Source organism: Bos mutus, chromosome 10 (genome assembly GCF_027580195.1).
Source record: "Bos mutus isolate GX-2022 chromosome 10, NWIPB_WYAK_1.1, whole genome shotgun sequence".
NCBI classification, from domain to species: domain Eukaryota; kingdom Metazoa; phylum Chordata; class Mammalia; order Artiodactyla; family Bovidae; genus Bos; species Bos mutus.
In genome coordinates this window covers 54,210,680-54,237,503 of record NC_091626.1, presented here as the reverse complement: position 1 = coordinate 54,237,503, position 26,824 = coordinate 54,210,680, and the positions used below count along the sequence as shown (strand labels likewise).

Below are 26,824 nucleotides of genomic sequence, written 5' to 3'. Positions count from 1 at the left end.
CCACAGTCCCTGTGGACTCCAGGGTCTCTCTCTAGTCCTGTTTATTTTGTGCATCACTCACAAAATAATATTTACATGTGATCTTCATCATTTTACTTTTTTCCTTTGAAAGCTTAATTTTCTCCCATACCAATCAAGTTTTAATTCGTTTTCTGGGTATCAGTGCCTTCAGCCTGGCTCTTCCCTAAATAACCAAATTTTTCTTAAGACTTTCTACCATAAAAATGCTCTTATTAGTTGATTTTCTTAGAGCACACTCATTCTGCCCCCTTGCCTTTCTCCCCTGTGATCTTCTTGGTGTGAGTATTCTCTGTATTTTCTTACTCAAATTCTTCCCATCTTTCTAGTCTTAGCTCAAGTGTCATCTCCTCCCCTAAATTTCCTCTACATCTTCCTAGAAAGGATTATTCTCTTACACTGTTTTTCTATCCCCAAGGTGTATCTAGCCCTTAGTTGTGGCTTCCACCCTCATTGTTCCTGCGTGGTTACAGTATGAATGCAGGGGTGCCAGCTGTCCTAACCAAGTTCCACATAGGAAAAAGGAGTACAAAGGGCAAAGGCAGCAGCTCTTCCAGCTGAGTCAGCCCCATTTAAAGAGCTCTCCCAGAAGTCCTACCCAGTGACTGTCGCTAGACTGGCCTCTTTGGTCACCCCTAGGTGCAAGAGAACTCTTTTAGGGAGTCTTACTGAGAGTTTCAATGTTAAACAAGTCCAGAGGGCACTGTTCACACAGAAAACAATACATGAAAAAAATGGAGTGTTTTGTATTTTTATCTGGGTGATGATGACATGGTAAACATGCATGAAAGGTCATCAAGCTGTATATTTAAGATTAGTAAATGTCATACTTTTCTGAATTTGTTATACTTTTCAATTAAAAAAGTTAATGCCCCTCTTCCCCAGAGTTGTGGTGACCCTAGGCAGATTGCTTCTGGTATAATTAGGGTTATGTTATCAGAAGGACATAAGGAAGAGCGGATATTGGTCTGGGTATCTCAATATCCTTGTCACATGTGTAGGACTTTTTTCTGAAGGGTAGTGATGCTTTTGACATATAAGCCAAAGTTTTAATATATTTGTGTTTAATGTGATTTATTTATCATAGTGAAATATGAACTTAAATGTAACAATGTTCTATACACCATTTTAACCTCTGGTATAAAAAGTTATTAAAGATTTTCTTTTTGTTTGATATTTAGTAAATATTGTTAATAACTTGGGAGAAGGCAATGGCACCCAACTCCAGTACTTTTGCCTAGAAAATCCCATGGACGGAGGAGCCTGGTAGGCTGCCAGTCCATGGGGTCGCTAGAGTCGGACACGACTGAGTGACTTCACTTTCACTTTTCACTTTCATGCATTGGAGAAGGAAATGGCAACCCACTCCAGTGTTCTTGCCTGGAGAATCCCAGGGACGGGGAAGCCTGGTGGGCTGCCGTCTATGGGGTTGCACAGAGTCGGACACGACTGAAGCAACTTAGCAGCAGCAGCAGCAGTTAATAACTTGATGTTGAGACATTTCAGCAAAAATAAAAGCATTGGCTTTGAAAAATAAAATATTAATACTATATGTTAATTTTTACTTGCTGTAAGATATAAACAATAAGTGAAAACTCAGTGTATACTTTTTGACTGCTTTTATGTAGTAGAAGCAATATCGGTTTTATCAAGTCAGTACTACAAGGATTCAGAACACTTGCTACCATAAAATCAACATCTTTTCACTAGTTCAAACCTGATAAATAAAAAGTGAGTTCATTGCAGTTCAGTTCAGTTGCTCAGTCGTGTCTGACTCTTGGCAACCCCATGAATCACAGCACGCCAGGCCTCCCTGTCTATCACCAACTCCCGGAGTTCACCCAAACTCATGTTCATCGAGTCGGTGATGCCATCCAGCCATCTCATCCTCTGTCATCCCCTTCTCCTCCTGCCCCCAATCCCTCCCAGCATCAGAGTCTTTTCCAATGAGTCAGCTCTTTGCATGAGGTGGCCAAAGTACTGGAGTTTCAGCTTTAGCATCATTCCTTCCAAAGAACACCCAGGGCTGATCTCCTTTAGAATGGACTGGTTGGATCTCCTTGCAGTCCAAGGGACTCCCAAGAGTCTTCTCCAACAGCACAGTTCAAAACCATCAATTCTTCAGCGCTCAGCCTTCTTCACAGTCCAACTCTCACATCCATACATGACCACAGGAAAAACCATAGCCTTGACTAGACGGACCTTTCTTGGCAAAGTGATGTCTCTGCTTTTGAATATGCTATCTAGGTTGGTCATAACTTTCCTTCCAAGGAGCAAGCATCTTCCAACTTCATGGCTGCAGTCACCATCTGCAGTGATTTTGGAGCCCCCCAAAATAAAGTCTGACACTGTTTCCATTGTTTCCCCATCTATTTCCCATGAAGTGATGGGACCAGATGCTATGATCTTCGTTTTCTGAATATTGAGCTTTAAGCCAACTTTTTCACTCTCCTCTTTCACTTTCATCAAGAGGCTTTTTAGTTCCTCTTCACTTTCTGCCATAAGGGTGGTGTCATCTGCATATCTGAGGTTATTGATATTCCTCCTGGCAATATTGGTTCCAGCTTGTGCTTCCTCCAGCCCAGCGTTTCTCATGATGTACTCTGCATATAAGTGAAATAAGCAGGGTGACAATATACAGCCTTGACATACCCCTTTTCCTATTTGGAACCAGTCTGTTGTTCCATGTCCAGCTCTAACTGTTGCTTCCTGACCTGCATACAGATTTCTCAAGAGGCAGATCAGGTGGTCTGGTATTCCCATCTCTTTCAGAATTTTCCACAGTTTACTGTGATCCACACAGTCAAAGGCTTTGGCATAGTCAATAAAGCAGAAATAGATGTTTTTCTGGAACTCTCTTGCTTTTTCCATGATCCAGCGGATGTTGGCAATTTGGTCTCTGGTTCCTCTGCCTTTTCTAAAACCAGCTTGAACATCTGGAAGTTCACAGTTCACATATTGCTGAAGCCTGGCTTGGAGAATTTTGAGCATTACTTTACTAGAGTGTGAGAGAGGGCAATAAAATTAATAATAAGTTAAAATCCCGTCTGTATTTTTAAGTGGTTGCAAATATTTAAAATTTTGAAATTGTGTCTTTTATTGTATTTTAGAAAAAAATGGGAAAATAAGAAACCAAATCCACTTTGTTATGGTAAAACTTAGAAAATGGTTGACATATGACAAGTCTTGGCTTTTATATTAAGTTTCACATGTAATTTAAACTACATTGTAAGTAACAGGAATTAGGAAATGACAATGTTTACAAGCATTTATTTCTTGGTGTCTGTGGCTTGATGTTCACTTCTTTAAACATTAAAAATAGAGTTGATTTGCAGTGTGTTAGTTTCTGGTATACAGCAACGTGATTCAGTTATACACACAAACACACAGGTACGTGTGTATATATATATTCTTTTTCATTGTAGGTTATTATAAGATACTGAATATAGTTCCAGTGTTCACTTGTTTTTAAGCAAAGGCTGTTTTTTCCTTCCTTAGGTTCATCCTCAGCAACACCGGCTTCTATTTGAAGTGTTTGATGAAAATCGATTGGTAAGTCCTACCGTACAAACATAAACTGTGAAGCAAGGGTATACTTGAGTAACAAGCAAAAGTAGGCCAGGAATCTGTGAAGTGAGAGGTGCTTTCGAGGTGGTTATGGAAAGACTGGGCAAAGTGGTGAATAGAAATTTTTCCCCCCGCCTTTCCTGGTGCTCCTCTCTACTCTTCTATTCTCCCTGGCACCTCTCCTGATTATCAGTTCTCAGCAGATTTCATGGTCTTCCTCAAGGTCTCTCACGGCAGGGGATTCAGAAAAGTCAGCCTCTTGGCCTGACCTTCCTGCACACTTATGCTGGTACCCTGGTTGATAGTCCCAGGCTCAGGAGCCTTCCCCTCCACACTCCAGTGGAGGTCTTGAGGTTGCCTGTATCCAGTTATGACATCCCATCCTTTCCCTTATCCCCACTCTTCTACTGAATACAAAGGAAAACCTCTCTAACTGATGAAATTAAGTTCTCTAAAGAATTGCCGATGTTCAGAGAGACAAAAAGCAAATATAACCTGTTTTTATTTTTATAAAAGGATAGTTGTGATTCCTAATTTCCTAAAGACTGTCTTGAAGTCCTACCCTCTTCCTAATTTGTCTTGAAACTATTTCAAACCTTTTTAGCATTTTACATTTACATTTAAACCTGTAAGATTTGAATATGGAGGCATAAGAACAGTGTTATGTAGTCAAAGCTTATCAATTACTAAACAGAAGCACAACAAGAATTAAAACAGTTTTATTCATTTTGTAGCTAACATAGAAACTAGATTTTTTAAAGAATCTGTTTTTAGTGTTGGACTATATAACACTTGGTTTTATAGATGTGATAACTGTACTAGTAACAGAAGATATTGGAGAAGGGAATGGCGACCCACTACAGTATTCTTACCTGGAGAATTCCACGGACAGAGGAACCTGGCAGGTTATAGTCCATGGGGTCACAAAGAGTCAGACACAACTAAGCTACTAAGCTCAGCATAGCACAACTGAAGATATTTCAGATGAAATGATTAATTAGTATCATTATAGGCAAAGGTACTTTTTTGCAGCCAAGGGAGACTTCATCACTAACTTGGCAATCTAATTTTGTAAGGCTCAGTGACAGATGTTGATGATTTGCTTATCATTTGGTTAGTCACAGAGCTTTTTATTTTCTGTTTGTATTTTTGCCTTTTTAAAAATAAAATGGAGAATGTTTTCACTTTTTCCTTCTGTTGCTACAGATCTGTTTTCCTTCTTGATGGGACCAGGTGAAATTTAGTATTGGTGTTTTGTAATCATGAAATAAACATACAAAAATATGTATACTATAATATTTATCTTAAATGATAAGACAAATATCTATATGCTTATTATTCAACTTAAGAACTTGAACATTACCAAAACCTTCAAAACATCCTTTAACCCTTCCAATAACATCTCCTTTTTCTCTCCCACAAGTAGTAACCACTGTCCTGAATGTTGTGCTTATCATTTCTTTGCTATTTAACAACTTTTATCATGTATATATGTATCCCTAAAAAACATAGTGGTTTCCGTTTTCATATTTTTGGATTTACTAAAATAGTAGCAGTGTGAATAATTCTTTCCTCTGTGACATGCTTTTGGCTTAATGATATATTTGTGAGGTCAATCCATAGGAACATATTTCACAAGTGCATAGTTTTCCCTTCATCTGCAAATGCTGTAATACCACAATTTATGTATTTATCCTGCTTAATAGATATGAGTGTTGTTTCCAGGTTTGTGCTATTACCAATTGATAAACATTCTTGTTGTGTTTCCTGATACACATGTATGATTGTATCTCTAAGATTAATATTTTGGGCTTGAATTGCTGGTCATGGTATTACTGTGTTATTTTTCCTGTTGTTCGTGATACCAGTGTGACTTTCTCCCTGATTCTTGGGCACATCATTAGTGAACTTTTTTATTTGAATTATTTGCATATTGTACACAAGGAGGGATAGCTCATGCTGATGCTTTCCACCTGCTTATAGTTATCTAGTCTTTTTGCCAGTAATCTTAGTATGGTGTGACTCTTCATTGCCAAAACTAATATTTGTCATGCTCTGATTAGTGCATTAACACTCCTTGAGCATTTACCGTGTATAGTGTATATACAGGGTATCATGATTTGTCAAAAGAAAAAAGCATTGCTTATGATATTAACAATGGAATATTTCTAAAAGCAAAAAGAAAATAATGCATTGAGCAGCATATTCTAGATCCCTATACCAAAGAGTCAGAATTCTTTGTAGTCCAACTTGTGTTTTGGTATATTAGCTTATAGCTCTATACAAATTATTTAATCCTTCTGAAGATATTTTATGAAAATAAAATGAGACAGTAGCTATCAAAGCACTTGAAAATTTTTCATCATTAATATAATGTGTGATTTAGAGTTCATGGACTTGTGCATTTACGGCTGTCTGATATCACATTTTGTGTGTTAATTATAGTATGCATTTTTGGCATACATTGTGTTCAGTACTCTGTTATGCATTAGAAATATAGTTTTTCTTAAGAAGCTCACTTTACTAGCAAAAGGGAATAAGAAATAATTAAGAGTGGTGCATGTCATTGTAATGCTCTGATTTGTTGCTGGTCCCAGCAGGTAATTGAAGTGTACAGATTACCTGAGATGTCACAGAAGCTATAGCCATTGATGGAATAACAAGCTGGATTGTGTAGCAGTAAATTGACCTGTGCACTGTAAATGCCATTTTACCTTCTCCTGTAGCATTCACAACTAAGTTAGAGACACATCCTTTTCCTAGCAAGGTTCTCTTTGGAATGTATGGCAAAGAGCAAATATACTTTAAGGAGAAAGAATTTCTAGTATTCTGGAAAATGTTTGCAATATAAGTGATATTTTTTCAGCCAGTTTTAAGAACCTGGGGATTATAAACTATCATAGTTGGGTAATGGTGTTGTTAAGGGTGATGGGATGTTTGGGACTGATGTGCCTTTAAATGAATTCTACATATACCAATGCAAAAGTTAGTGCTTCTGTGTCACTCATTTCAGTTCAGTCGCTCAGTTGTGTCCGACTCTTTGTGACCCCATGGACTGCAGCACACCAGACTTCCCTGTCTATCACCAACTCCCAGAGCTTTCTCAAACTCATGCCTATCAAGTTGGAGATGCCATCCAGCCATCTCATCCTCTATCATTCTCTTCTCCTGCCTTCAATCTTTCCCAGCATCAGGGTCTTTTCCAATGAGTCAGTTCTTCACATCAGGTGTCCAAAGTATTGGAGTTTCAGCTTCAGCATCAGTCCTTCCAGTGAATATTCAGGACTGATCTCCTTTAGGATGGACTGGATGGATCTTCTTGCAGTCCAAGGGACTCTCAAGAATCTTCTCCAGCAACACAATTCAAAAGCATCAATGCTTCAGTGCTCAGCTTTCTTTATAGTCCAACTCTCACATCCATACACGACTGCTGGAAAAACCATAGCTTTGACTTTGTGGACCTTTGTTGGCAAAGTAATATCTCTGCTTTTTAATATGCTGTCTAGGTTGGTCATAACTTTTCTTCTTCAAGGAGCAAGTTTCTTTTAATTTCATGGCTGCAATCACCATCTGCAGTGATTTTGGAGCCCAAGAAAATAAAGTCTCTCACTGTTTGCATTGTTTCCCCATCTATTTGCCATGAAGTGCCATGATTTTGATTTTTGAATGTTGAATTTCACTCTCCTCTTTTAGTTTCATTAAGAGGCTCTTCAGTTCCTCTTCACTTTCTGCCATAAGAGTGGTGTTATCTGTATATCTGATGTTATTGATATTTCTCCTTGCAGTCTTGATTCCAGCTTGTGCTTCATCCAGCCCAGCATTTCTCATGATGTACTCTGCATATAAGTTAAATAAGCAGGGTGACAGTATACAGCCTTGACGTACTCCTTTCCCAATTTGGAACCAGTCCATTGTTCCATGTCCGGTTCTAACTTGCTTCTTGACCTGCATACAGGTTTCTCAGGAGGCAGGTAAGGTGGTCTTATATTCCAGTCTCTTTAAGAATTTTCCACAGTTTGTTGTGATCCACACAGTAAAAGGCTTTCATGTAGTAAATGAAGCAGAAGTAGATGTTTTTCTGGAATTCTCTTGCTTTTTCTGTGATCCAATCTCTGGTTCCTCTGCCTTTTCCAAATTCAGCTTGAATATCTGGAAGTTCTCGGTTCACATACTATTGAAGCCTAGCTTGGAGAATTTTGAGCATTTCTTTGCTAGTGTGTGAGATGAGTGCAATTGTGTGGTAGTTGCATTGCCTTTCTTTGGGATTGGAATGAAAACTGACATTTACCAGTCCTGTGGCCACTGCTGAATTTTCCAAAATTGCTGGCATATTGAGTGCAGCACTTTCACAGCATCATCTTTTAGAATTTGAAATAGCTCAACTAGAATTCCATCACCTCCACTAGCTTTGTAGTGATGCTTCCTAAGGCCCATTGACTTCACCTGTCTGGCTCTAGGTGAGTGATCACACCATCATGGTTATCTGGGTCATTAAGATCTTTTTGTATAGTTCTTCCATGTATTCTTGCCACCTTTTCTGCTTGCCATCTTCTGCTTCTGTTAGATCCATACCATTTCTGTCCTTCATTGTGCCCATCTTTGCATGAAAAGTTCCCTTGGTATCTCTAATTTTCTTGAAGAGATCTCTAGTCTTTCCCATTCTATTGTTTTCCTCTATTTCTTTGCATTGATCACTGATGAAAGTTTTCTTATCTCTCCTTGCTATTCTTTGGAACTCTGCATTCAGATCGGTATATCTTCCTTTTCTTCTTTGCCTTTCACTTCTCTTCTTTTCTCAGCTATTTGACTTCTCCTCAGACAACCATTTTGCCTTTTTGCATTTGTTTTTCTAGGGGATGGTCTTGATCACTGCCTCCTATATAGTGTCATGAACCTCTGTCCATAGTTCTTCAGGCACTCTGTCTATGAGATCTAATCCCTTGAATCTATTTGCCACTTCCACTGTATAATCGTAAGGAATTTGATCTAGGTCATCCCTGAATGGTCTAGTGGTTTTCCCTACTGTCTTCAGTTTAAGTCCGAATTTTGCAATAAGGAGTTCATGATCTGAGCCCCAGTCAGCTCCCAGTCTTGTTTTTGCTCACGGTATAGAGCTTCTCCATCTTCGGCTACTACCCAAAGTGACACATGTGTGTCACTACCCAAGAGCTATGTCTGCACACATCCAGCCTCTGAAGCCTTAGGAGACTCCTATATTTCATATTCTAGGTGGACATGCTGTGCATCTCAAGTTTAGTGGTTGTGTTAGTCAAGGTTATCCAGAGAAACAAAACCAATAGGGTACACATACATGCACACGGAGAATAAGAGAGGGAGAGATAATGAGGTGGGGGGGGGATTGATTTATTTTAAGGCATTGGCGTGTCTGAAATCCGTGAGGTGGTACTGGGAGGTTGCAGATTCAAGTAGGAGTAAGGCATCTGAAATCTGTACGGCTGGGCCGCAAACTGGAAACTCAGGCAGGGTTTCTTGTTACAGTCTTAAGGCAGAATTCTTGCTTCCAGAAATCTGTCTTTTTTCTTAAGTTCTTTAACTGATTGAGGTCCACTACCACCCACTCCAATATTCTTGCCTGGAGAATCCTGTGGACAGTGGAGCCTGGCAGACTACAGTCCATGAGGTTGCAAAGAGTTGGACATGACCGAAGTGACTTAGCATGAACGCACAACTTATGGAGGGCATTTTGCTGTATTTAATGTCTACTGATTTAAATGTCAATCACATCTAAATAATAGCTCCATAGCAACACTTGGATGGGTGTTTGACTCAAAACTTAGCCAAGTCAACATGCGCAATTAAGCCTCACAGGGGACATCGACCTTCAGAGTTCTAGTCAATGATTAGTATAATCCTGAGCCTGTCCATAGGGGTATATAACCACATTTATTTTCTGTGTAGATAATCGAAAACTAAATATCTCAGAATGTGGGGTCCTGAGCTTCTGTCTAATCCTAAAATATGATCTGTTTCATTCTAGAATATAAAATGCTCTATGATTTGCATAGATTCCTCCCAAGTGAGGTCTGGTATCACTCTCCAACTCTTCTCCCCTTGAGGTTAGGGTTGATACTCCTCTCTTGGCATCTCTTTGGCCAGGAGGCTACATCTTATCCTAGGTTCTCTAGGTTGCACACTGCTCTATTAGTGGTACAGATCCTGTGCAATCCTAGACCAGAGCCAGGAATGCAAACTGTTTAACCTTTCTAGAATTGAAACACAGCCTAGAGTACAAGGAATTGCATTTGATTATCTTACTTTTCCTTGGCTGAAGCCCTCTTTGCAGATGTTTCAAGTATTTTGCCTTCTTGTCCAGCTGCAGTGTTTTGATATTTCTTTAGAAGTAGTAGCTAGGTCCATCCACCATCCCTCCAGCCTCATCTCTTTGGTGCTTACATCGTTCCAGCGCGATCTCAGGAGGATCAGAAGATATGCTTAGTTGTGATCCTGGAAGCTTAAAATGTAGTTAGGGGACATGAAGCTGATATTTAGAATGAAGCTTACTGTAGCTTTACTATAAGAGAAAGAGAAAATGCTTATTCAATTAATTGTTTCATATTAACACCCAAAAGAGATTTGCTGATTAACTGGAATTTTTAGACTACAGGCATGAGTGGTTGATCTCATAGGTTAGCTTATTAGAAATAATCCATTTATTGAGTCATCCCTAACTTAATTTGAGAAGGAAAGCTGAAGTTTTTTGAAGGTATAGTGAAAAGATTAGGACTCTTCCTTATATAAAGAAAAAAAGATTATAAGGGAATATGTACTGAAGTCTATAAAATCATAATGTAGATTATACCAAACCAAAACAACATAACAATTTTATTACTAAGTTTACAACTGTACACATTCTAAAACATAGTAGTATCTCATTCTAGTCAGAAATAGAATCTAGTAAATTCCATATTTCTGTTTTGTCCTGTCTTAATTGATTAAAAACACTGTTTAGAAAATTATGATTGAGAACAGATCTATCCTAAGTTTTCTTTTTTAAACAAAGTGCAAGTATATGTTTTACATATTTGCTTTTACTTAGGAAAAAAAAACTTACTTAGAAAAGTACAACTTGGGTGTAGTACTATGTGGTGTAAACAACTGAACTATTTTACTTTTTACTTTCCTATGAATGAGCCAGTATATATTTATTACTGGAGTTCCAGCTGTAAAATTCAGGTAAGAAGTTTAAATATACCCTAGAGTATTATTTAAAAATAAATGTGTTTCTTTCAGATAGAATACCAACCTTGGTCTATGACTTTTAGGGGAGAAATTAAAATATTAAACTTTTATTACCTAGTAAACTGAAAATAAAGTAAAGGTTAAATAAATACAAAGCAGAAAAATAAATATATATATACAAAATCACAACGTCTAAAAGGACAAACAGTATATTGTTCTCTCCTGCGGGAGCTTTATCAGCAGTGGTAAGTAATTCCATCTTTAGGTCAGTGCTAGTACTCAAAAATGTAAACAAGTATGTACTTTGTCTATATAAAGAAATATGCCATACGGTTTATGCTTCTTTATAGATATCAAACAACTAAATGAATTGTTTCAATGCACCAGTAGGGGCCAGCAAAGAGCTCTTAGAGTTTTTCAGAATAGAGTTGGCAATGAGATATGTTTATTTGATGTGTTAAATCCTTTTTAGACTTCTTTACTTACCACAACACTCTCTTAAGTGAATGAATTGCATAGACAGTGGAATAAAATATCTTGTGTGCTCAAACTATATTGGGGTATAGTTTTTCTGTCTAATCTGCATATATTTTTAATGGAATGTTTGCTTAGGCTATTTCTTGGCAGAATTTTAATAGTCAAAATATAAATGGAATCATTTAAAGACTGTACTGCTTGGCTGGAAAGGCCTTAAAATTACAGGGGAAAATGCTTGGTGACAGCTTCTCACAAACGTTTTTTTCTCAGACGTATGCTCAATTTTTGCAATAGTATTACTAGGCAAATTTTGTATTTCGATCCTTCAGCTTTCACTTTTTATAAGTACGTAGTGTTTTGGAAACTAAGATATTTATGTTTGGTTTAATGCTAAACTTTTAATTCACCCCCAAAGTTTTGGTATTTCCAAATATATACAAACATTTGAACTTTCTCCTTTTAAAAATATTAACAGTCTATATTCCTTTCTACATTTACTAAGTTGACTGGATTCCTAGTATGGCCACTATTTGGAAATGCAATCCTTGATTTGATACTCAATTACATGGAGTTTCATTCCTACCAACTTCCTGTAATCCTATCCCTATGGGTAAAAATATTAGTGGTCAAACTCTGCTGGAGAAAGTATAGGCACCGTGATTCACAGAGTTAAATGTTCATTTAGTAGAGCTGGAGTGAAAAAAATACTGTTTCAACTTGAAATGCTAGAAGATTGTTGTTCTTGTGTTACTCATTCATGCAAATTGGAGAAGGTATAATTGAAACAAGGTTGGCAGTGTTTGAGGCAGTGTGCTGCAGCTGAGCTCAGCTTAAAGGTCGCTGGAAATCAAGTGCTTTGTAAGTGAAGGCATTTTGACTACAAGCGATTCAAGACATTTTGGAAACGTCAGTCTCAGTAATGGGCCGTCTTTTTCTTTCTATGCTATCTGGTCTTTAAGGTTTTACTTAGGATAAAAACTACTACTTCTGAGCTCTTTCAGGCACCACAAATGATTTTTTCTTTTGCTGCAGTGCAGCTGCTTCTAGCCTGTCTACCGACAGAGATCTTTGTTATGACTCTCAGCCCTTAACATGTTTGGAAATGAGAACAAATGGCACAAAGCTTACGATTGCACTTTGCAGCCAGAAGAAGCAATACTTATCCTTTGTCAGAAACCTCCGGAGATGATTTGGATAGCAGCATTCACATGTGCTTCACGAGACCAACACGGATTTCAACGGCGAACGTGGTTCAAATGAAGCTGACTCCAAAACAGACTGCACTAGCTCCGTTAATAAAGGAAAACCTTAAGTCTCGGGAAAGATCATCTTTTCCTTCACCTGAAAATGTTCATAAAAAGAGCAGCTGTCTGCAGATATCATTACAACCAACAAGGTACAGTGGATGTCTTCAGTCTGGCAATGTCTTAGCTGATGGTGATGATGCTTCGTTTACTTGTGTCTTAAAGGATGGCAGTGCTGTGGTTGATAATGAACTGAATGCCATGGATGATGGTAACCTCTTAAGCAGTCCTGCCATTTGCAGTGGTAGTCTTAGTAACTTTGCAGCCAGTGAAAATGGGTCTTACAGCAGCAATGGTAGTGATTATGGGTCCTGCACAAGTATCACCAGTGGAGGTTCATACACCAACAGTAACATCAGTGACAGCAGTGGTTATACTTTTCCACCAACTGATGATACCTTTTTTGGTGGAAATTTATCTCCTGACAGCGCCTCCAATAGAAGTGTGCCAAACAGGAATACTACTCCATGTGAAATTTTTTCAAGAAGTACAAGTACAGTTCCCTTTGTCCAGGATGACTTGGATCATGGACTAGAGATTATGAAATTGCCAGTGAGCAGGAACTCGAAAATTCCACTAAAACGTTGTTCATCCTTAGTCATTTTTCCTAGGAGTCCTTCAAATACCCCACCAACTTCTCCAACAAGTACAGGTACTCTTTCAAGCAAAGGATCCTATCAGACCTCACACCAGTTTATTATTTCTCCTAGTGAAATTGCCCACAATGAAGATGGCACTAGTGCTAAGGGATTTCTTTCAACAGCTGTCAATGGACTTCGGTTATCCAAGACAGTCTGTACTCCCGGAGAAGTAAGAGACATACGGCCTCTTCACAGGAAGGGCTCGTTACAAAAGAAAATCATTATTGCAAATAATAGTCCAAATCAGACTGTCTGTGAAAAGCCATCTGAAGGATATTCTTGTGTTTCACTGCATTTTACCCAACAGAAAGCAACTGCATTAGATTGTGAAGCAGCAAATGGTGATTGTAAACCAGAGATGTCAGAAACTGAGCTTAATTCTGATCCAGAGTTTATTAAGCTTATGCATAGGACATCTGCATGTTTACCATCCTCCCAAAATGTAGATTATCAAATAAATATCAATGGACAGTTGGAAAGACCAAATTTACAGATAAACAAAAACCATGCTCTTTTACAGAGAAGTATTTCATTGGGGGGAACTTATCCAAATGTTTCCTGTTTATCTAGCATTAAGCACAATTGTTCTAAGGGGGGACCATCTCAATTACTCATAAAGTTTGCATCTGGAAATGAAGGTAAAGTTGATAATTTAACCAGAGACAGCAACAGAGATTTCACAAAAGAACTACCTAATTCTTTAAAGCATTCTTGTAAGGTAAGTTTCCTTTGATTTTGGAAAATGTTAATTTATACTAGAATAGCTCTGTGAAATATTTGGTAAAATTTATTATAACTTGGCTGCTTTATATATTTTTTTGGTCCTTAGCTAGCAAGTACTTTGTAGTCATGAACTTGATATTTGTGAATCTAAAAAATGCCTAATAGTTTTTCACTCTATTTATTATTTTATCAGCATACAAAATATGCATTAAAAAAAAAACCTTTCCAAAGTGATTTAAGCCATAAAACATTCTGTAGCATAAGAACAGGCTTTAACTAATAATTTGTTTTATAATATTTTGCCTTAGTATATTTTCCCCTTGAGTGGCATGGTGTTTTAAAGTCTAACTCCGTATTTCATTCTTATTTTCAAAAATGCTCATTTAGTATTTATTTTAAAGCATTATAAATGCTTTAAGCATTAAGCATTTTGAAAAAAAGCCCTTTTAAGCCCTCTTTAAGCTTTATGAAAAAAGTAAAATATCGAAAGCCACTTAAAGTATTAAACAGTGAAAAGTCTACTTAAATGTGAAACTTTTCTTATAAGTGAACATAGGGAAAATATTTCTTTGAAATACATATATTTATTTGATCATTGATAAAAACTATTATACTGAATGTTTAAAGCAGAGGAAAAATAAATGGTATTTGCATTTGTATATACCCTTAACCACAGGAATTTTGTTCCACCCTGTTTTTCTTTAGCTACCAGTTAAGAATGCCTTCTAAAATGTAACTCATTCCTTCAATAATATTGAACTCTAAATTTTATATTTTTATGGTTTCAATTGCTAGGCATTTCCTAGTTATCTTATTAATTTGTTATTTGGGTAATTTTGCTTTATTATAGTAGTAATTTAACTCCAGTGAATCTTAACCAAAACAATTTTTTGTGTAATTTGGCCATTCCAAAGTATTTTAAGTGTTTTGAACTTGAATAGATTTTTTAAATTTCTGTGTTTGGAAGATCTTGCCAGATTTTAGGAAATTTTTAAAAAAGTATTTCTGACTAAACCAATTCTAGATGACAGTACATAATAGTTTGAGGCAAAGAAACTTATCTGCTTATCTGTGTTTATATAACACTTACTATCAAAATTAAAGTGTTTTTTAAAATTTCTGGGCAAATAAAATATTAAATATTTGCTAGTTTGTTTTCTCTCTTTTGAAATCTGATGAATATAATAATTCTTATTACCAATGCCCAGATGTTAATATAAGCAACTACTTTACTGAGGATGAATAAAAATCACATTTCATATTCCAATGTATGTTTTAGAATTATTAATTCCGTTTGCAAAACTTTTAAAACACTAACTGTTAAGAGATTATAATCCATTCAATTATTTTGTCTCCTAAAAAAAGCAATTAAGTGATACTGTGAAAAAACGTATTAGTAGTTTGCTAATTGAATTACATGTACTTTGCAAATGTATTTTACGTTTAATGAAATAATTAACCTGAAACAAATAATTGACCTAGAAATATTTATAAAAATATTCTTTAAAGAATTGATTTTGTGGTAATATTATAGTTTGTTGTTGTTGATACTTTTGAAAAAATTGTCTTTTTAATGTTTTTAAATTAAATTTGACTGCCTTTTGTGTGGCTAAAAGATATACTTTCACTGGTTTTTCTTTAAAATTGGGTAAGCTAACTTAAACATATTTTGTGACAGCTGAATGCCTAGCTTTCTGCAGAATCTATTTTTTGCTAGATTATTCAGTTATAAAATAGTTGAAGTGTGTCGTTTGCTGGAAAGCTCTAAGTTGTTTTTCCTCTTAATGTTTATTAAACAACTTTTTATATAAGAATTGTAAACAACATAGGACCATTAAACAACACGTGCTAGATCTAAATTGATCTAATTGATTAATGGTAAATTAAGGGCTTGTTTTAAGAGGAAAATAGTAATGTTGTTTTTTCTAAACATAGCAGTGACAACAATAATGGGGTTTTAGAAATAATCCTGTGTTTATCAATAATTATATATTAATCTAATTATAGTGGTATATTGTAACTCACTTATAAATAAACAGCTCCCAAAATATTTCCCATGACTCCAGTTAGTCTGGGTTAGTATTCTGATATGCTGAGTCTGGATTCACATTTAACAAGTTGATATTAGAGTAGCATTTAGTAATGTCAGCTATCTGTACCCAGCAGCCGTGAAATTAAATCACTGCTTTGGTCAGGGACCCTGGTTTTTAAAACATGAAGAGGTCTACAGATTCTTTTCTTCTGTGTTTAGCGTCCAGTCTCTAGCAGAATAGTATCCAGTTTCTAACTCTATAATCAACAGCTCATTAATGGCTAATTATTTAAATCTAGTGAGAACTTTTATATGTATCTGCAACTTGGGTCTGTGTGTTGTTTACAATTTAGAATGAAGAAGAGACTTTGTAATCTGCATGATCATGTTTATCTCACTTATTTGCCTTCAAAGGATGTACCAATAACTGGCATATATTTATGGTATATACTTTTTGAGAGACAATATTACTTTTGTAAAGGCTTTATAATCTAGAAGTAGGCATTTGACATTTTAACATTGTGTGTCTTATCAGCTTGATCAAGAGAGAGATTAAGTAGGTGAGATGGTTTTTATTCAGTTACAAAAATTACCATTAGGTTTCTAAAATCTGTATAATTGTTAGTTTACTCTGTTATTGTTTCACTTTTCCCTATCTATGTTTTTAAAATTTCCTGTGTTGTTAGGATGCTCAGAAATGTCATTGCCCTGTTATTTTAAATACTTTAGCATTTGCCCCAGCTTGTTAATGTCTTCCATTCTTCATGTATATGCATATTTTTTTCAGAAAGTTTGGCTTTACATTTTTCTTTTTATTGTAAAGGTTTTTGTTTATTTTCTGTTATTTAATCTCAGATAGGTAAATTGCTTAAGCCTGGTATGGTAGAACTTTAAAAAACTGTCTCAATTATTTCAAAGCCTTTAAAACTAATCTCAAGATTGTACGTTTCAATAATATATTTAGTTGTTCTTCCCAAAATAACTGTTTTAAATATACACTGTTTTCAGTGTTCCATTATTTTCTGTCCTCATTTTATTAACTTTAGCAGAATATTTAGAGACATTTGGTTAAATTTATTTTGAACACTTAATCTTTCCTATAAAAATCAATATAGTTTATAAATATTGACTCTAAAACTGTGATGCAACAATGTTAATGACCAGTTTTAGAAACTTGGAGAGAAGTATGTGCTTGTACATGTGCATTTCTTAGAACTGAAGAACTAAAATACTAATTTCAGGGTGGTTCAGGGAGCTAAATTGTTTTCTTCAGAAATATTTTATATTTCTCTGGAGATGTTTCTTTAATTCATTCATCTAGCACATGTGTGAGTGCCTCCTGTTTGCCAGGCACGGACTCAAGCTCTGGGAATAAAAGATAATAAAGCACAGTGTCTTCCTGGGGGAAATCCCATTCTCCTTAGAGACATATTGGTAGACAAGAAAATTCTCAGACTAAAATGTGATGTGCTCAATAGAGCTGCATATGAGAAAGTGAGAAAGATGCAACAATATTTGTCTGAAGGAGAGGACCCGGTTGGTAGTCAAGGCTTCACAGGGGAGGTGACATTTGAGTTGAATCTTAATGGGTGAGCTGGAGTTCCCCAGGCAGAGAATCAAGGAGGATATTTAGGGCAGGGATTCTCAATCTCAGCACTTTTTTGTTGCGGAGGGCTGTCCTTTGTCTTGTAGGATGTAAGCAGCATCCCTGGTGTCCATTTACTCAGTGCCAGTGGCATCATCTGCCTCAGTTGTCACAATCAAAAAATGTCTCCGGACATGGCCAAATGCCCCCCAGGGGCAAACCTGACTGCTCTTGGGACACATTGCTGTAGGCAGAAGCAGCCACACGTACAAGGCTGGAGATGTGAAAGAACCACGCTGTAAGTAGTTCAGTGTGACTGGAGTACACAGAGTCAGGGGTTGTGGTAGATGATAACACTGGAAGTGGTGGGAGTTCCATTGCGTGGAACACCTCATGCTGAAGGAAAGCAGCGTGTCTCCTGCCGACAGACAGTAGTTAGGCGACGGAAAAGTTGTTATTGAGAGTGTAGTGTGCCTACTTCTGTGTTTTTAGATGATAATTTTTTTTTATGACACCATGGATTATAAGTGAATTAAACTTTTCTTAACTTGGCCAACTAGGTGAATGGTGACATCATGAACTAAGATAGGGAATTCAGGAGAAGGGGCCAGATTGGGAGGGCAAAGAAGAAACCATGAATCATTAAGTTTTTGTCCTGAGAAGTTACCCTGGTAGTACTGCTGTCAAGTAGGGTAGTTGGAGATACGGGCTCTGGCTCAGGAGAGGAGTGAGAGCTGGAAATGTAGCTTGGGAGTTAAGCATCTAGTCAGATTTCCGTAAGGATGGACTGGAAAAAGCATGAAAGTGAGATGGGAGGAGTGATAAATCAGAGTTCTGGGGACTACTAACTTGGGAGAAGCAATGGAGGAGGAGATAAAAAGGAGACCAAGAGTCACCAGAGGGGCAGAGAGGCCAAAAGAGCTTAGAGGCCTGAGGGCCAAGAGAGTGGAAAATTCAAGGCGGGCAGCATACAATGCCATGGAATTTATGTATCCATTGAATGTAGGAGGTCTTCATAACTTCAGTAGGAGTAGGCTCAGGAGAACAGTGTGAAAGCCTGGATGAAAAAAGAATGAAACAGGTAAGGAAGCAAAACAGGTATAGCTTGTTTGCTCAGTGTCACAAAAATAGTCATGAGTTAGTGTAGGCAAGTTTTATATTTAATGGCTACAATATAGAGGACAAGCATGGTGTTAGGCAGATATAATTGCATAAGACAAATTGTTACAAGAATATTGCAGCCTGTTCTCTAGGAGAAAAAAAGTTCTGTTAGCTCCCTATTATTTCACCTTAGAACAATAGAATAAGTGAGCACAGGCAGAGAAAACTGAAGTGGAGAGTCAGCAATATGAAATGAAGGGAAAAAATTAGGAGTGAAAATGTGAGATGGCCTATGAGTAGGCATAACTCTAGGTGAGCAGGATTATTCAAATTTTCTCCTGCCCCTCCCTACCACCAAAAATAAGACAAAACAAAAATAGAGCTAGGTAGAAAACAAGTCAGGGTTTAAGGCTGCTTCCTAGACACTGCTTGGAGAAGAGGCCCTCTGTCTTGCTGTCACCTGCTTCTTCCAGGATATGGAGCCCACAGCAGCTACCTGTTGTGAGGCCTGGCCCTTCTAGATCCTCTCTCCCCTTACAGGGAACAGGATAGATGAGAAGAAGCTAGGATCAGAGCCTTTGTGGGCAGAAGGGTCTTGGCAGAGTCCCTGGGTGTGGCCTGCCAATGTGTTGAGATCAGGAAGATGGTTAGCAGAACAAATGAGTTCTGAGAAGGGGATCCAATGATCTTGTCAGCATATCCACAAAATACCTGAAATCTTGCTCAGGTGTGTGGTTGGGTATTCTTTGTTGGCCAAATGTGAGACTGGAAGGCTATGCTCAGGTAAAGACCCAATACTGAGAGATATAAGAAAGCCTTTCAAAACAAGAGGTAAACGCATCTGTGCTTGTTCAGTGAGATATTGGGAGGAAGCTCTCAACATAGCAGCAGTTGTTGGAAAGTAATTTTACTTTCACTGAAACTTAAAAAACCTGTATAATATAATTAGAGCAGAACTGAGAACTTCTGAGAGAAGAAGAAAATTCTGAGAACTTGGAAGGGCAAGGAACTAGCATGTTTATGTACCTTGTAACCCAATTCATGGATGGGTCATAATAAAGAACACCTTGACCAAGAGATCCCATGATGTTTCTAGTGAGGTTCTGGAATATCTGGGGGTGGGGGGAGGATCATAATTTCTCTTGATTTAGATGTATTACATCTAAGATAAAACTGTAACATTGTAAAAAATTTTGTGATTTACTATAATAGAAAAAATATTACCAATCAAAAAGAAGTTTGTATCAAAGATATTGGTATTACAAGGGACAGTGGCTTTAAATGCAGTTGTTCATTAAATACAGAAACATTCTTAACTGAATTTTTATCTTTTGTCCTTCTTACCAGAGCTGAAGATAGCATTTTATGATATAGCTAAAATAATATCTAGGACTGCTTCCTTTTTTCTCTCTTTTCTCTCAAATGTTTGTTGGTAAGCTGCCTTCTGAGCTACTGATCTGATCTGAAGCTGCCTTCTAATGCTTTAAGGATTACAATTAGAGAATAGTTCATTAAGTCATCATTTGGACTACCAATTTTCCAATTTTCATGTGTGTGTACCTCTCCTAGAAATCTTGTTAAAAGGCAGATTATGGTATAGTAGGTCTGGGTGGGGCCTGAGAGTTCTGTATTTCTAACATGCTTCCCAGGTCATACCAATGCTGCTAAAATTCCTTAATCACACTTTGAGAAGCAAGACTTAAGACCATTAAAAAAAAAATAAGGACAATAATACAGTTCATAGTTGAAATATCCAGCGAGTCTGTCTTCCACTTTTGCATAAAGAAGAACTGTATGTATACCATGGTCAGGGCTAAGCTAATTTGCAGGGGATTTTAAATCCACTTGGACATTTACACTAGTTATTGGTTGAGACCACGTAATACAGAAGGGATTGTTTGGACCAAAAGCCATTCAAGAGCTCAGTTTAGGGTACTACTGAGAATGTTTGAATCTTACATTGGCTTATGTAATGAAATGAAACGCCATCTATAATCAGTGCTTACTATGAGCTATCCTTTTGATAGATCTATAAGGAGAAAGTGAAAAAAATCCTTTATGTGTAATTTTGTGATGCTACTTAAAAGTATATATTCCTTCTTAAGCATAAATTGATATATGAAAATGTTAGGAACTGATCTTCCATTGGAGCAAGTGAAGAAATCTTACTGGTAGCTGAGTTTATATGGTCTTCATGGCCTGAATTCAGGAAGCCTGTGCGTGTGTGTGTTTAGTCACTAAGTCATGTCTGACTGTTTGCGACTCCATGGACTGTAGCCTGCCAGGCTCCTCTGTCCATGGGATTTCACAAGCAAGAATACTGGAGTGGGTTGCCATTTCCTTCTCCATCAGGGAGTATAAAAGACATTAAACATTTCAAATAAGCAATGAGAAAAAGGGAGCATAGCAAGAAAAAAGTTGAAGGTGGGGAGATAGGCAGGCAAGGAGGCAGGCAAATATAAATTTTCTAGAATTGATTGAATCTAGAGAAGGGGTTAGCAAATGAATAATCTTTTCTGGGCTCTCATTTACTAGAATATTATTCCCTAAATCAGAGACTGCTAGATACTTAGTACCTAGAACAGTGCATAGCTCAAAATAGACACTATTAAGTATTCATTAAATTAATCTCTGAAGCCAAGGGACCCTTTGTAATGGGGTAGAGATGACTGTAGAATCTGGTAGGTGACTAGAATCTGAGGGTGACCAGACAACCTCGCACAAACAGATAACCAAACTGGGATATCTGAGGGATGACTATAATGATGAGTGGGAGCTTCTTGATGCTTCATCCTCTGTTTGAAAGAGTGGCACTCTTAAATGAATACCTTGTCCCTGGGGTGGATGCCAATGGAATATTATGATCGTGACTCAAGGATTCATTTCCACAGTGGAGTCTGATTCATAGCCTACATATTCCACTAACTGGTGCTGTAGAACTATGTGTCTGGGTAGAGGCTCAGATCAAATTTTCTAAAAAAGAAGATGGAATGGATCAGAAGTTTTAAGAATATTTAAACACAGGCCATTTGACTAGCTTTAAGTTCATCATTGTTTAATAAAATGACTTCATTTCAGACTTGATGTAACAGCCGATTTCTCACCATTTTTCTTGGGGTTTTAAGTAACTGTTTTAGCTAAGAATGACCTTTACCTTTTGTACCAAACCTGAAAGACTGAACCCTCTTAAGGAGTTTCAGAGCTTAATGGAAACTCAAGTCATCTTCTAAGCAGATGAGCTTAACAAGTATTTATCAGAAATAGAATATGTGCCTACTGTGAGTGGCAAATATTATTCCTGGCTTTGAAGAGTTTGTACTTTAGACGAGAAGACAGCATTATCTGTTTAAATAAAGAACCAGAAAACAACATAATAATATAATAATGTTCATATGCCTACTTCAGGCAGGTGAACACCTAAACTCTGAGTTATGTGATTGTCTATATAATTTTTAATTAATTCAAATTTTTATCAAGATGACACAGGTGCTTGTTTTAAAAATCAGGTGTTTTCTCATTGAAGATTTCCTTTCTGCCTTTTTCTCTGTGTTCCCTCTCACCAGAATTCCTATTAGCCCAAGTTTGTACATCTTGGATTGATCTTATAATTTACTTTTCTCTTCTGTTTTCTGTTTCTTTGCCTTCTTATTCTGCTTTCTGGAAGATTTCCCCCAAGTGGTCCCTTCTGTTTAATTTTAAAATTTTGGTTGCTTTAGTTCCTAAAGTTCTATCTTGTTTTCTGATGATTCCTTGTTTTTATTCTTGCTTTAGAAGTGCAGTCTCTTATTTCTCTGAGAATATTTTACTTAAGGCTTTTTCCTTTGAGTTTTGTTATGGGTCCTATGTTGTGTCTGGTTCCTGTGGGTCACTTTGCCGCTGTCGTTTGTTTCTCTGTGTTACTAGATGAAAAATTTCCTCCAGGTGTCTGGTGAACCTTGGCTGTCTGTTCATATTTGAGAGTGAGTCACTATGAAGTTATCTGGAGGCGCTGTAGTTGGGTGAGGCTTTTCAGATGGTTAGCTTCATTGTCAGGAGTCTTCTAACTGTCAGTATCTGGAGGTCTTGTCTCAGAGGTCAGTTTCTCCAGAGAAGAAATTTGCAATGATTGCCCAGTTATGTTTCATAGCTGTGGTGAGCGATAAACTAGGAATGGAGGTGATTTGTTTCACAAGTTCTGAAACTAAGTTAATTCAAGGTAAATCATGCCTTAAAAGTGATATTTACTTATCAAATTCTTAAGATACTAATTATAATTTAATTAATATACAGTCTGTAAGGTGCCTGATTTGCATAACTTGTCTGAAATACATTGTGTATATATATTCTAGAAGTGAAGATGCTCCCAGAAAGACCAGATTTAAACATCCATTATAATAGAATATGTGGTTTCCTTAACACATCTCCCAACCTCTTATATTTAAATGTAAATGGGGGTGCCTGTCCTCAGAGGAAGAGGATAGAGCTTTTAGAACTGTATTTTGGTGCAGACAGAAGGGAGAGGAGACCAGAATGGCCCCCTGGTGGAGTAGAACATTGGATGCTCACTGGCTCACTGGCATGTCATCACCTCAAATATGATTGTTTTAGCTTGGACAAAATTCTGATATATTCCTTTTTTTTTTCCCTTAAAAAAATAGACTTTATTAAAAAAATTTTTATTGGGGTATAGTTGCATCACCAACTCAAATGACGTGAATTTGAGCAAACTCCAGGAGATAGTGGGATGGATGAGCCTGGCATGCTACAGCCCATGGAGTTACTGAGTCTGACATGACTTAGCAACTAAACAACAACAGATAGTTGCTTTATAATGTTGTGTTAGCTTCTGCTGTATGGCAAAATGAATCAGCTATATGAATGCTTATGATATGTTCTTTTTTAAACTTTTGACCCAATATCTGTGAAAGGTTGAATCAGTCAACATATTGTGTTATGTACCACATTTAGAAAAACTCTTTGAGTTAGTGATTATCTCCATATTACAAATAAGAGAAAAAGATCAGAAAAGTTAAAAATTATTTAGTCAGGATCATAAGTCAAATAAATGTCATATTTGGACCAAAACTCAGCTCAGTTATGTATTCTAAAGCCCTTTTCTGCATTTCTAACCAGGAAGACTTCATTCCACACTGCAATAGGGGAAATCTACAAGATAAATAAAACTGCTTGGGGAAGGTTATTCTTGTAAAAATAGCATCAGAAAGGACAAAAAGAGAGTTGTCTAAAGGAAAATTTCCACTTAGGCTGACTACTACCTGATGAATAACTTTTACTCTCTGAAGAACAGGTCGAGTCCTGTTCAAGTCCAGATCAAGTCCTTTTTTCTTGGCCATTGTTGAGTGAAAGTGAGGTTCAGGGATTAGTTAAGCATATTTCTAGACAAACAGTTTATCTTTCAAACTTTTCTTTTTCTTTTCTTCTGAGTTGGGACCCAACACTTATAATTACTTTCTTCTTTCTGATTAATTTTATTGATCAAATAATGCATTCTGTGTGTTTCTACCTCCTACGACACTCTTTGAGTTTTATTTCTCTTCAATAACTATTATATCATAAACTACCTAAATCATGGTAAACCATATGTCTTTTTTTCCCCCCAGATATTTTTAAACTTTTTATTGTGGGAAATTTCCAAGACGCACAAAAGTAGAAAGAATAATGCAGTGATCCCCCATGTATGCCCCCAGTGAACTCTCAGTTTCAGTAGTTACTAACGTCTTGTCAATCAGGTGATCCATCCTTCCCCCTCCTTTTTAAACTGATTTTTACTGGAGTATAGTTGGTGTACAATGTTGTGCTAGTTGCTGCCAAGTGAGTCACTTAGACATCCATATATACACACTCTGTACTATGCAGTAGGTTCTCACTAGTTATCTGTTTTATTATAGTAGTGTGTATATGTCAGTCTCAGTCTCCTAATTTATCCTTCTCCGCCCACCCCCGATAACCAGGAGATTGTCTTCCATATCTGTGACTCAACTTCTGTGCTGTACATAGGTTCATTTGTACCATTTCTTTAGATTCCACATATAAGCGATATCATACGAATTTGACTTTTTCTGTCTGACTCACTTCACTCACTGTGGCAATCTCTGGGTCCATCCATGTCACTGCCAGTGGCATTATTTTGTTCCTTTTTATGGCTGAGTAATATTCCATCAGCACCATGTCTTCTTTATCCATTTCTCTGTCAATGGACATTTAGGTTGCTTCCATGTCCTCCCCTCCTTTTCTTCTGTTGTTTTTTTTTGTTTTTTGTTTTTTTTTTAGTAAATCCCAAATATCTTATGATTTTACCCATAAATACTTGGAGTGGATCTGTAATGGAGAAGGACCATTTAAATATACAAAATACCACACAGTCATTGTTTTTAACAAAATTAACAATAGTTCTGAACTGTTTTGACTGGATCTCTTTCTAAATCATCTAGGTCATTTTAGTATTGACATAGCTCTCTCCTTTAAGATGTGTCTATCTAATTCTTCATCTATGTTATGATGTTCATTCACTTTGGGGCTGAGTGAGCCAATTATTAGGCATAGGATTTTCTATCTCTTTAATCAGATAATTTTTGATAATATGTTTGTTACCAACATGATTGAGGCTGTCTTCAGAACCTAAAAGTAAAGTTAGAATTAGGACTTAGAGCTGATCACCTAACTATACCTTACCTCCCCCTTAATTACCACAGAGCTGCCTTGAGAGTTCAAACATCTGGGATACCTACCTTCCTAATTCCCTGGTAGTGTGAAAATGTGCTCAAAACAAATTAGCTGTATTAATTCCTCTTAAAGCTTCTCTGCATCTTAATTTTATGTTTATGGAATGAGAAGGATATGAAACTTGGTGAAGTTGTTTTGAAGATTGGAAATTTTTATCTGTTTGGCAAATAGTTGGTGATCAGTAAAAAGTGACTATTATTGTTTGCCTTATAATATTGTTGTGAGAGTATATGAAGGTGTATCTTAAACTATAAGGTGATACAGTGCATAACATAATAGTTATTTTTTATATGTACAATCTGAATCATATATAAATCTAAGAATCCAGGTTAACAGTTAAGTAATAGGAAATTAAAAGATGCTTGCTCCTTGGAAGAAAAGCTTTGATCAACCTAGACAGCATATTAAAAAGCAGAGACATTACTTTGCTGACAAAGGTTCGTCTAGTCAAAGCTATAGTTTTTCCAGTAGTCATGTATGGATGTGAGAATTGGACTATAAAGAAAGCTGAGCACTGAAGAATTGATGCTTTTGAACTGTGGTGTTGGAGAAGACTCTTGAGAGTCCCTTGGACTGCAAGGAGATCCAACCAGTCCATCCTAAAGAAGATCAGTCCTGAATATTTGTTGGAAGGACTGATGCTGAAGCTGAAACTCCAATACTTTGGCCATCTGATGTGAAGAATTGACTCATTTGAAAAGACCCTGATGCTGGGAAAGATTGAAGACAGGAGGAGAAGAGGATGACAGGGGATGAGATGGTTGGATGGCATCACCAACTTGATGGACATGAATTTGAGCAAGCTCCAGAAGTTGATGATGGACAGGGAAGCCAGGTGTGCTGCAGTCCATGATGTTGCAAAGAGTCGGACACGACTGAGTGACTGACCTGACTGAATAGGCAACACATGAAAAGAACACATTAAAAAGTAGTGTGAAAGTACAGACTAGAAATCTGGGGAAGCATTTCTTTCTAAGATTCTAAATCAAATATCAAGACATATTTTTCAAGTGAACACAGTTTTTCTAAAGCCCTATTAAAAATTAAAGCTCAGATCTTTTCACTTAAACTCAGTTTTGACTATGCATATTCTTGGGGACAAAACTATGACAAGACTTGATATTCAAAAGAAAGAAATAACTCAGCAAATTAATAGAAGAAGAGAATTAAAATCTAGAAAGCCCTCCAAGTGGACCACAAACCACTTTTTATGCAGTAACTGGTAGTGCTAAAGAAAGTGGTCCTGTAATTTTTTTCCCCCTCATTGAAAATACTGACTCATAAGAGACAACCTTACTCATCTTATGTCATTGACAGAGTCAGCTTGTAGCCCTAAGGTGATAGATTCCTTCTGTTCAATTTGTAGACTAAACAATTCCAGACCTCTCAAAAGGTGTTTTTTAAATAGACTTTATTTTTTAGAGCTAAAAGTTTTAGATTCATAGCATTAGTG

General features: G+C 36.8%; 1 protein-coding gene across 7 annotated transcripts in view; it reads left to right on the top strand.

Moving 5' to 3' along the window:
* Positions 1-26,824, top strand: part of NEDD4 (NEDD4 E3 ubiquitin protein ligase) — a 145,363-nt gene that overhangs the window by 42,094 nt on the left and 76,445 nt on the right. For 4 of the 7 annotated variants that reach the window (XM_070377948.1, XM_005905629.3, XM_070377949.1 and 1 more), the window contains one exon: positions 3,517-3,570. Coding sequence is in view for 4 of the 7 variants with exons in the window: in XM_005905629.3 (XP_005905691.2) it covers positions 3,517-3,570 (54 nt within the window). In the remaining 3 variants the exon portion in view is untranslated. Of the gene's footprint in view, positions 1-3,516; positions 3,571-11,933; positions 13,926-26,824 lie in introns of those variants that run through there. The other 3 variants (XR_011465659.1, XM_070377946.1, XM_070377945.1) reach the window with 1 other exon arrangement.